General features: G+C 40.7%; 1 protein-coding gene and 1 long non-coding RNA gene across 3 annotated transcripts in view; one reads left to right on the forward strand and one right to left on the reverse strand.

Moving 5' to 3' along the window:
• Positions 1 to 12,337, forward strand: part of LOC132391344 (uncharacterized) — a 126,801-nt gene that overhangs the window by 31,910 nt on the left and 82,554 nt on the right. For both annotated transcript variants that reach the window (XR_009511178.1, XR_009511177.1), the window contains exon 4: positions 6,367 to 6,461. This is a non-coding gene — a long non-coding RNA (uncharacterized LOC132391344). The remainder of the gene's footprint in view (positions 1 to 6,366; positions 6,462 to 12,337) is intronic.
• Positions 1 to 12,337, reverse strand: part of LOC132391339 (uncharacterized) — a 77,252-nt gene that overhangs the window by 31,476 nt on the left and 33,439 nt on the right. The window contains exons 3-5 of the mRNA XM_059964395.1: positions 10,836 to 10,944; positions 10,307 to 10,730; positions 5,235 to 5,426 (exon numbers count right to left, since the gene is read on the reverse strand). Coding sequence (XP_059820378.1) covers positions 5,235 to 5,426; positions 10,307 to 10,730; positions 10,836 to 10,944 — 725 coding nt within the window. The remainder of the gene's footprint in view (positions 1 to 5,234; positions 5,427 to 10,306; positions 10,731 to 10,835; positions 10,945 to 12,337) is intronic.

Consider the following 12,337-nt stretch of genomic DNA (forward strand, 5'->3'; position numbering starts at 1 on the left):
TCCTTCCTTGGCAGTGTAATCACAAAATTTTAAACAAAATGTACCCTTACTCAAATAATTTCTCATTTTTAATAAATCTTGGAATGACTTTTACAGCTGAATTCTCTAGTACTTGAACAAGTGCAATGTTAGTTTTATGTAGATATGTTTTTACCAATGTTAAGCTTATTTCATATGCATTTAAATGAGCTAATTTTAGCCTAATAAGTAATAATTACACACATTCATATTCCCTTCTCACTTCAGATGTCTGAAACCTAAATGGGATTAAAACTTGTAATTGTAGCAATCAGAGAACTCTTTATTAGCATGTAATTTTTTTCTAATATTAGTAACTGACAAAAATGAGGGGCGGAACCAAATACAATGCTGCCAAAACGCCAATTAGATTTGCTCCCCTTTGGAGCCAAGTCCTAATCAAATTCTGCATACTCAATCTTCAAATGGACAGCAATCAAAAACTGCAATCAGTAAACATGTGGAAGTTAAAATTGTAATGCTGTTACTTTACAAAATCCAGTCTTGCTGGGTTCTTTTGCCAAAGCAATATAAAATCTTAGTGTTAAGATTAAACCTTCAGACTTTCTCTCCAGATCACTATAATTATTAGTAAGTACCCACTTTTAATGTAAAATTTACTTGAATTATGTTATTTTAGATAATTAGTTTCATAAAGAGGGGTCACTTGTATTGTAATTGATAATGTAGTATTAACTCCCTGTTTCTGATCTCAATATTTTAATTGGAAACAATCCTACTTTTTCAAAAGGTGATGGTGAAACTGAGGCCATGAGGACAAATGTAATTAGATAACTGAATGTTTGTTTGAACTGTTCAGCCCTTTTGTAACATTATAAATACAAAAGTATGGAATAGAGATGTGGTTTCCAGTAAATTGGGACGCATTGGGACCAGAACATTTTGGCCCAAGTAAGTGGCTCCCAAATAAGCCAAAGTTCCATGGAATTAGTTAAAAAGATATAAAAAAGACAAATTACCCCTTCACTGAGTAACAAATAATGTATTTAAATGAAATACAGAACAAATTGGTACACTACCAATTCTACTATGATACTGTAAATCTATGCATTGGTTCCTAATAGTTGTTGATGGACGATTTCATCCAGAGTACACTGCTATGTTGTTTTGATTGACTGTAAATGAACAAAATCAGCAAAGACACCTAGTGCAGATAACGGACTGCCTTCATACAAGCAACCTCGGAATCTTCATTTTCATTGTAACATTAAAGATGATTGCTGATAACTTCAAATTCTTCATGGTTCCTAACTTGCTGAAGTAGTGAAATTCTTTCATTTTCACGCACAGCCATTTCTGCATCTCCAAGCCTGAATGCTTGAAACTGCACCGAGCAAAATGGTTCTGAATTGTCTTACCGCTTATTTCTCACCAACTGTTAGTGTCAAAAATAAATGCTTTTTGAACACAAACACACGCAAGTGTTGCTATTTAAAAACTGCTCACTATAAGCATGGGGAAGTGTCTAATGACTGGTACTAGTTAGAAACTGTTCAGCAACAGTCTTCTGTCCCGATTAAGCACCGTCGTGTCCCAAATAAATGAACAGAATCCCAGCTATTTTCTTGATTAGTTTTTGTTCAAGAGTTACCTCAAATAAGTGGCTGCCCTGATGAACCAATGGACCAATTAACCAGAATCCACTGTAATTGATACTTACTAGCTGTATGATTGGTTACTTAATCAGAAGATTCTTTAATCCTATTTGTGTCCTAGAGCTATATAGCATTGTGGGCCTTTCAGCCCAACTCATCCATGTTGATGAAGGTGTCTTCTGAACTTGTCCCATTCATATCTGCTTTGACCACTCTATGACAGCTCATTCCATAAGCTCACTACCTTCTGCATTCAGAAGTTGCCCCTCAGGTCCCTTTTAAATTCTTCCCCTCTCATCTCAAATTTATGCCCCTTAGTTTTTGTTTTATTTTTCTATGGAAGAAAATGTGTGCGTTCTATCTATGATGTTGATGATGATGATGGCTGGTTCTTCGCTTGGGAAGAACAGTCTTCAGGAGCGACAGCATGATTGTTGGTGACTGTAGGGGGCAACTTCCTGCCTGCACTGCCTAGGTTTATAGTGAGGATTGGTGCGTGCGGACCAATTCCAGTCTTTATGCCAGGGGACATTTCCAGAAAGGCACAGTGAGCTGCAATGACTGCAGTGATCACAAGGCTCTAGGTTAAGTATCGGAGTTTTCCTTCTCATAGACAGACTGCCTAGCAGGGCTAATGAGTCCCATCTACCCGGGTTTGGAATCAGAGTTGTCCTTCTCCTCGAATGGTTGCCAACCAAGGCTGATGAGTGCAGCCTGCCTGCCCAGTTATACCACTGGACATTCAGTCACACCATGACACAGCAAATTCAGTAAGAACAGGGCCACCATGTGAAGGTGTTGCAATGGGTATGGTAGTGAAGGAGAGGCCATATTGAGTGCCCTCCTGCATGGCAAACCAAACAGTGGTCCTGCGGCGATCACTACACCTGGAAAGGAGAGGCTATGGGAGATGCTTCACTTTCTTTACGTGAGCGGGATGTCCAGCCCGGTACTCACCCCCTCCCACCAATCTACACCCCTTATGATTTTACACACCTCTATAAGGTCACCACACTGCTTCCTACATTCCAAGGTAGAAAGTCCAAACCTGCCCAACCTCTCCCTAGACTCCAAGCTGGTGAGGGTGACATTGGTGATGGTTAAGTTACTGGACTGGATTCTGAGCAACAGAATCTACAGGCATTTGGATAGTCAGGATGGTTTTGTGAGTGGAGAGAGATCACATTTGACAAACTTGTTAGTTTTCTATAGAGTTAACCGAAAGGACAGATGAGAGCAGGCTGGTGGATACTATATGGATGTCAGCAAGACCTTTGATAAGGTTCTGCATGGGAATGTTAGATAGCATGGGATCCAGCTCCCAAACCAGATTTGTAATCATCTCAATAGTAATGAGCAGAGGGTGATGGTGGAAGGTTGATTTTCGGCCTAGAGGCCTGTGACTAGTGGTGCGCCATGTGGATCAGTGCTGGAATACTTTTTGTTCATTATTTGTCTGTAATTTGGATGAGAATGTATAAGGCATAGTAAGTTTGCAGAAAATACTAAACTAAGTGGTACTGTAGAAATTTATCAAAAATGTCAGTCTTTGTTTATATATAGTTTTGATAATTCTATTATTTTCTTTATTTTCCTGTAAATAACTGCAAGAAAATGAATCTCAAAGTAGTGTATGGTGACATATTTATTAATTTTACTTAGAGTTACAGAACAGGCCGTTTCGGTCCAATGATTCACATTGCCCAGCACCCTACCTTTTTAAAACTAGCCTAATCACAGGGTGATTTACAATGACCAATTAACTTATTAACTGGTGGTTCCAGGAATTAGGAGGAGGAAGGTTGATGCCATTGCTGCTGCTTGTATGTGGGAGGAGGAGGGGGCTTTGGGGTTCTACTGTTAGAGTCTTTTTCATGCTTCATGGGCGTCTGCGAAGAGTAGGAATTTCAGGTTGTATGTTATATACATTCTCTGATATTACTTTGAACCATTGAACTCTGAACCCCAGACCGCCCCAAGCTGTAATAGGGTCGTGCTCACCACTACGCTACCTTGGCATACTTTGATAATAAATTTTACTTTGACTTTGAAATCTTTCTCTCCTTTGGACTTTCTTCAATTCTTTTCTTCATTCACTGTTTTCTTCTCTCCCCACCTTTCCTAAGGTGCTATATTTGATGGGGTATTGAACATAAGAGACCATAGATATAGGAGCAGAAGTAGGCCATTCGGCCCATCGAGTCTGCTCTGCCATTCAATCATGGGCTGATCCAATTCTTCCAGTCATCCCCCCTCCCCGCCTTGATGCCCTGGCTTGAACACTGCCAGTACAAAGAAATGCCTGCACATGTGATATCACATCAGCATTCACTATGGATATAGTTCTATTGTGAGCTCATTAGATACTACCTTCTACCTCATAAAGGCAATACAAACCAATCCTCATAGAGGGATCAGAAGCAGAGAGAGTGAGCAATTTTAAGTTCCTGTGTTTCTATAGCTCTGAGGACCTAACCTGGGCCGCACATATTGATGCAGCTATAAGGAAGGCATGACAGTGGCTATATTTTTCATTAGGACTTTGAGGAGATTTGGTATGTCACCAAAAACACTCACAAATTGCTACAGATGTATTGAGGGTAGCATTCTAACTGGCTGCATTACTGTATGGTATGGTGGGGGGGGGGGGTGCTACAGCACAGGATCGAAGAAAGCTGCAGAGAATTGTAAAATTAGTCAGCTCCAACATGGCCACTAGTCTCAGTAGTCTCCAGGCCATCTTCAAGGAGTGATGCCTCAAAAAGGCGGCATCTATCATTAAGGACCTCCACCACCCAGGACATTCTCTTGTCTCATTGCTACCATCAGGAAGGAGGTACAGAAGCCAGAAGGTACACACTCAACAATTCAGGAACAGCTTTTTCCCATCTACCAGCTGATTTCTGAATGGACATTGAACCCATGAACACTACTGTAATTCACTTTTTTCTCTTTTTTTATCATCATATTGTACTGCTGCCACAAAGTTTACAAACTTCATGACATATGCTGGTGATAATCAACCTGACTCTAATTCTGAATCTTGTATTCCAAGGCAATCTGTGTCTTTTGTACTTTATTCAAATGAAATAATCATTCTTCATTGAGGTTCATACTAATACAGAAAGATCTACTGAATGGGTTAGTCTGATCAGCTCACCAAGAAGTTGGACAATTAGACTGAAAAATGGATTAGTTTTAAGTGAATTACTTACAAATGAACTGTAGCAATTCTAACAGTGTTCTGGCTGAGTCCAGCTTTCTGGCCTGTGTGTTTCAGTTCAGTGGATATACACATGTTTGTACTTTAGTGTTACTGACAGAGAAGGATCTTTATGATAGAAACAATCAGTTTTGGAAAGCAGAGATTAATTTCACCACTAATGAGAGGAATCTTGCATAAACAGAGCAGAAATAGACTGAATACATAACAATGTACTTAGATGAACAGATTTCTCACTGCTTATCCTTTTGATCCTGAAAATAATTGAATTGCATTGTTTTGACAGTTAAACACACTTCTGCTTAAATGCATTTATTTTATACTAATTCTGTAAATGATTAAACAGAATTGTGGAAATTATTCTGCAAAAGACATACTTCTTTTCTATGTAGGGTGCGACCTCCGTCTTCTTAAACCCGTCAAGGTTGTAGAGCTTGTAAGCTAACTTAATGGCAACTTCTCGATCCGGTTTATTCCCATTAGCTAGTAGAGCTTCAAAGTCTGTTGTTTCCTTTGTGATATTTGTTTCAGGCAGAGTTCCAGCTTGTTGCTTGTTCTGAACACCATCTCTACATTGAAACAAATAAAGTAACAGTTCTGTTAAGTCATAAAACCCTGTAATTATGTGAGTATTCTCACTGTCTCCCACCATAATTTCAGTGAAAACAGCACAAAATTCAGGGCCTGAAAGATAAGGGAATGAAAAAAGAATTCAACCCAACAGAGCCTTCGAAATATCAGCCCCACATCCCTCAATATCTTTTCTTCCAAGAATACTATTTACAGTATTCATTAAGAGATACAGCGCAGAACAGGCCCTTCCAGCAGAAAGTGCCGCACTGCGCAGCAACCCACCTGCTTAACTCTGGCCTAATCACAGAACAATTTACAATGAGCGATTAACCCACTAACCGGTACGTCTTTCGACCGTGGGAGGAAACCAGAGCACTTGGAAGAAATCCACATGGTCTTGAGGCGAATGCACAAACTCCCTACAGTTGGCGCCAGAATTAAACTCTGAACTCTTAACACCCTGAGATGTAGTGGCCCCACAAAATATCGATTGGAGTAACCCACTATCACTTGCCAGCTTGTAATCTTCCCCCTACCCCCACCACCTCTTATTCTGGCTTCTTCCCCTTCCCACCTTGGCCTGAAACATTGACTGTTTATTCCTCTCCATAGATGCTGCCTGACCTACTGAACTCCTCCAGTTTTTTGTGTTTGTTGTTAACATCGATTGGGTCGATTTAGGTCACTTCCTTCACTTACCATCTCTTCAGTATATTTATTTCTCACTTCTTTAGTCTATTTATTTATCATCTGCAGATTGGATCCTATGTATATGGAGCACAAATCTTTATCCTTCAGTTTCCCTTTCACCAAACATCCAGAATAAATATGATGGTAGCCTTGCGTTGGCCCAAATGTGGTAACACATAATACAGAGGTTGAAACTCTCTCATTATGAACAAGGTATCTGCATGACCCTCACTTCTTTGGTTCCAGATCACTACACCACACTGGCTAAACCTTGGATGAACAGTAAGCCTAAATCTGTTTGGCAATGAGTGCTGAAAGAGCATCACCCTGACCACAGCAGGGTGAGTAACTGTCTTTTTGCTCTTCTTGGAAGTAGCTGCTATATTATACTTGTTAAAATACAACTTAGGATAATCTGAGTATTTAATTGGCACAAAAATAAATCATTATAATTAAATTTCAACTTGTTTAAGAATAATGGACCCTTTAAAAATCAAGTCACTCAAAGCACGCCATATAGACCATAAGATATAGGAACAGAATTAGGCCATTCAGCCCATCGAGTCTGCTCCACCACAGTGGACCATGGGAGAAAGAGAAGAAAGCAGAGAACCAGAGGGAGGTGATGGGCAGGTTACAAGGGAAGAGGAGGGGGAGGAAAGGAGTGAGAGGGCCCCAGATTGATGAAAATCAAAGTGTGGGGGACAACAAGAGGAGTGGTTACCAGAAGATAGAGAAATTGATGTTCATGCCCTCAGGCTGGAAACTACTCAGACAAAATATGAAATGCTTTTCCTTCGACCTGTGTTTGACCACATCCTGGTAGTGTGGGCAGTCATGATAGAATGGGAATAGGAAGTGGAATTGAAGTGATTGGCTACTGGGAGATCCTGGCTGTTGTGGTGGACAGAGTGAAGGTACTTGACAAAGTGGTCCCCCAGTTTGAATTGGGTCTCACCAATGTAGTGGAGGCTGCACTGGGAGCACTGGATACAATAACTGACCACAAGCCTCTCACGGATGAAGCACTGCTTCACCTGGAAGAACTGTTTAGGGCCCCAAATGGTGATGAGATACAGAGCTTTCCTTTTGTGTGACATAAGAATTGGAGTGCCAACTTGCAAGTTTGCCTCGCAAAGTCCAAATCTATATCACTGTTGAGAGAGGTGGAAACAGGTAAGGCTGACCAACAGGGCTCTGATGAAGCTGTACAGGCCAATCCCCTGTACAATGGAGACAATGGATTACAGAAACATGGATGAACTCCAACCAGACTGTCGTCTTTGGACGATGGAGATGGGAGGTCATCAATGACCTATGCTCCACTGGGAGCTAAGGGTCCAGAAAGAAGAAGAACATGAATTCCTGTTCCCAATTATCCTTTATAAGATAACATTAAGCCATTTTCATTGTGCGGTACTATTGCTGTTAGGTTATGAATTCCAGATCTGGCCCAGATAATCCTGGAGGAATAGCATTATACTTCCAAGTCACATTGATGTGAGACTTGTGATAGGGTGCACTAATTTGTGGTTTAGGTGATAAACTCTGCAGACCTACTGGTGTACCTTCATACAAGCCTTGGTGAGTTGTTGCAACATATTTGGTAGAACATACACACTGCAGTCATTGTGGAGCATTGATGGATGAATTTGAATTTGAAACAGGTGCCAATCAATTGAACTTTTTTTCCTGGATGGTTAAAAAGGCTTTGGGAAGTCAGGAGATGAGTCATTTACTGCAGAACACCTGCTCCAACTTGCTCTTATAACTGCACGTGCCTGTGCCTCATCTTGTTGATGGATCAAGAAGATCAAGTGGCTAAGAAGGTGTACGACATATTGGCCTTCGTTAATCATGGAATTGAATTTAGGAGCCGAGAGGTAATGTTGCAGCTATATAGGACCCTGGTCAGACCCCACTTGGAGTACTGTGCTCAATTCTGGTTGCCTCACTATAGGAAGGATGTGGAAGCCATAGAAAAGGTGCAGAGGAAATTTACAAGGATGGTGCCTGGATTGGGGAGCATGCCTTATGAGAATAGGTTGAGTGAACTTGGCCTTTTCTCCTTGGAGCGATGGAGGATGAGAGGTGACCTGAAAGAAGTCTATAAGATGATGAGAGGCATTGATCATGTGGATAGTCAGAGGCTTTTTCCCAGGGATGAAATGGTTGCCACAAGAGTCACAGGTTTAAGGTGCTGGGGAGTAGGTACAGAGAAGATGTCAGGGGTAAGTTTTTTACTCAGAGTGGTGAGTGTGCGGAATGGGCTTCCAGCAACGGTGTTGGAGGCAGATACGATAGGGCCTTTTAAGAGGCTTTTAGATAGATTTATGGAGCTTAGTAAAATAGAGTGCAATAGGTAAGCCTAGTAATTTCTGAGGTAGGGACATGTTTGGTACAACTTTGTGGGCAGAAGGACCTGTATTGTGCTGTAGGTTTTCTATGTTTCTATCAAGGAATGTTAATAGAGGAGATGGTGACCATAACCAACAGTCAGGTGATGGAGGAGTTTGAGACACTGGCTGAAAGTTATGATTCTGAGTGTATTGTTGTGTCATTTGTCTGAGGAATAAGTACTTCTATTTTTAAATGAGACAGGCAAAAGAACCAGAACCACAAGAAGAAACTCTTCTGCAATAAGTGGTTGGGGTTTAGAATCCAGAACCAGCTTGGGTAATGGAAATAGATGCAGTTAAGCCTTTAGAGGAGAATTATTGGATAAATATTTGTTTAAGAAATACCATATGATAATAGACCCTTCTGGCCCAATGAGCCCAATTACACCCATGTGATCAAAAACTTGCTAACCCAGACACCTTTGGAATGTGGGAGGAAACTGGAGCACCCGGAGGAAACCCACGTAGTCATGTGGAGAATGTACAAACTCCTTAGAGTGGTGGGAATTGAACTCGGGTTGCTGGCACTCTAATTGTATTATCCTAACTACTACACTACTGTACCACCCCATAAATTCAAGTTATGTTGGGAAATTGATCTTGCAGAGAGTTGGGGCAAACCCAGTGGGCTAAATAGTTTCCTTCTAATTGGCACTCTTCTATGGTATGTTAAATGAATATGTCCTCACTTGGTGATTATAATGCATGTGATATAACCCATGCCTCCCAATACATATAGTTACCCAATCTGTAATTTACTCAGCTCATTGCATAATAGTAAACACAAGAGATTCTGTAGAAACTGGAAATCTTGAGCAATACACACAAAATGCTGGAGGAACTCAACAAGGAGCTGGACTTATTGTGTATCACTGTTCTGTTGTTGCCTGTATTATTGCATACAGTAGTGCTGAGATGGTGTACGATCTAACAAACAACCGAGTAATTACCTTGGATGTTTTCATTGGGATCACAAGACTCTGTGACATTAACATTGGTAATGTAGAATACTGCAACTCTTGATCACTGGTTTATTGGTGAGCCTGATGGCAGGGAAACTGCATTGTGACGGTTGTGGCGAGGACTAGGCCCCATCCGCAGGGTCGCCTTGGATACAACCACCGAGGGAAGAGAGCAAGAGCCTCCGCTGTGCGTGTTGGAATTATGCTAGGTTGGGGGCTGGCCTCTCCTGTCATTGCTGCTCTCCAGAGTTTGCTCAGTCCCTCACTCTGGCTTTTGCTCAGTGCTGCTCTCTAGTGTTCGCTCAGTTGAAGAACAAGCCGGACAGGACAATGCAGTCATGCCTCTCAGGGACTTGGGCTACATCATTTTTTTCTTTGTGACTGCATGCTTTTCTGAAATTGTAGCCATATGTGTTATTTACCGTGTGTTGTGTACTGCTGGTAATGTTTTTGCACTTTGGCCTCAGAGGAACACTGTTTCGTTCAGCTATATTAATGTTTAGTTGAATAATAATTAAATTTGAAGTCATGTGGCAACTATGGACAGGAATAAACAGTTGACGTTTTGGGCCAAGACCCTTCATCAAAACATATGTTCCCGATGAAAGGTCTTTGCCCAAAACGTTAACTGTTTATTTCCCTCCACAGATTATGCCTGACTTACTGAATCCCTCTAGCATTTTGGCTGTGTTGCATTGCTTAATGATAATAGGTAGCTATACAACTTTATGTTGATAAGTAATTATCCAGCAATGCCAGGTATCAACTTAGCCAGGATGTTAGACCAATAAGTAAATAAGATAGCTTGAGTTTTAGTTTCCTTACTTTCCAGTGATGACATCTGTGGTTTCTTCTTTCTCCTCTTCCTCCTTTTCTTGAGGCAAGTCACTCAGTTCCATTCTTTCAACGTTTTTATCAGCATTATTGTAGCTGCAATTTACTGGATCTTTTTTTACAAATACTGTGCATTCTTGTTGTTGGCCTATGTCCAAACCCATCTGACTATCCATAGTTGGGTTCCAAATCTCCCTGTCGGCTATTGGAGATGGCTGCTTTGCTTCCTGACAATCACAAAGTTTTGTTTTTTCTGAGTTCCACATCTGGCTGGTTTTTGGCATATCAGTAGACACATCTTCTTTGCAAACATCATCTACATAATCCCTGAAAGTTCCTCTCACTGAAGTATCCTGATTGTCAGGGAAATGTACTGATTGAGGTATTGAAGTGATGAACACAGTTTTGTTGGATTCTTTTACATGTAGAGAGAAAAGAGAAATAGTTAGCGGTAGCTGGGAAGAACAACAAAAATATTCACAATAAAAAAACTAAGAACTCATAAGATGCAAGTACGTACCAGAATATGCATCCTTAGAATTGAAAAAAACAGGCACGGATTCTTCACTGCTTGTTACTTTTAACTCTTTGCTGAATGTCTGATGTCCAAAAGAGAAGTGGCTGGTGTCCTATGGCAAGAGAAGTGGACCATTGGTTACATATTACCAACTTTTGTGACTTAACAAGAGCTCCAAAATCCAATATTGTATACTTTAGTCATAATTCCACGTTTGATTTCTTTAACTTCAAAGTTTATCATGATATGTATATGTCACCATATACTACCCTGAGATTCCTTTTCTCATGAGCATTCACAGTAGAACAAAGAGATACAGAAGAATTATTGACAAATGACCAATGCGTAAAAGACAAATAGTGCAAATATATAATAATAATAAATAATTTTGAGTTGTAGAGTCCTTGAAGTAAGTCCTTAGGTTGTGTTGAGCATTGAGGTGAGTGAAGTTATCCATGCTAGTTCAGGAGTCTGATGGTTGAAGGGTAATAACTGTTCCTGAACCTGATGATGTGGGACTAAAGTTTTTGTACCTTCTTTCCAATTACAGCAGTGAGAAGAGAGCATAGATAGATACTTTATTGATCCCAAAGGAAATTATAATGTCACAGTAGCATTACAAGTGCCTAGATATAAATATTAGAACAGAATTAAAAAGAATAAAAAATAAGTTACCACAAATGGGTCATCACTTCCCTAGCTATGGGTTGACTCATTATAGAGCCTAATGGCCAAGGGTAAAAATGACCTTGCATAGCGCTCTTTGGAGCAGTGCAGTTGTCCTAGTTTGTTATTAATAGTGTTCCTCTGTTCAGTCAAGGTGGCATGCAAAGGATGAGAAACATTGTCCAGAATTTCCAGGCTTTTCTGTAGGGTCCTTTGTTCTACCATAGTCTCCAGTGTGTCTGTTTGACTTTTATAACAGAGCCAGCCTTTCTAATCAGTTTATTGACCCTGTTGGCATCACCCATGTTGATGCCATTACCCCAGCACACCACCACACAGAAGATTGTACTGGCAACGACAGACTGCTAGAACATGTGAAGGAGAGGCCTGAATATTCCAAAGGACCTCAGTCTCCTCATAAAGTAGAGGCAACTCTGGCCTGTGTTGGTCATAGCCACTGTGTTGGTGCTCCACTCAAGTCTGTCATCCAGGTGCACCGCAGGTACTTGTAGGTCCTCACCACATCCACGTCCTCACCATCAATAGTAACAGGGAGTAGTGCAGGCTTAGTCTTCCTAAAGTCTGGAGGGTGGAGATCATTGATGATGGATGTTGGTTTCTTGTGGAAGGCCTCCTTCTAGATGTTCTCAATGATGGGGAGGGCTTTTCCCGGGACGGGCTGGGCTGTATCCACTACTTTTTGTAGGTTTTTCAAGCAGAAATTATCTGCTTATGGTAAAAAGGTGAATTGACAACTTATATTAAAAGTTAGTGAAGACTACCTCTGATAACAATGTTCTGAAGCAAAATGACCAGGAAGTATTTAGGTTGCTCCTCTC

Source organism: Hypanus sabinus, chromosome 1 (genome assembly GCF_030144855.1).
Source record: "Hypanus sabinus isolate sHypSab1 chromosome 1, sHypSab1.hap1, whole genome shotgun sequence".
NCBI classification, from domain to species: Eukaryota; Metazoa; Chordata; class Chondrichthyes; order Myliobatiformes; family Dasyatidae; genus Hypanus; species Hypanus sabinus.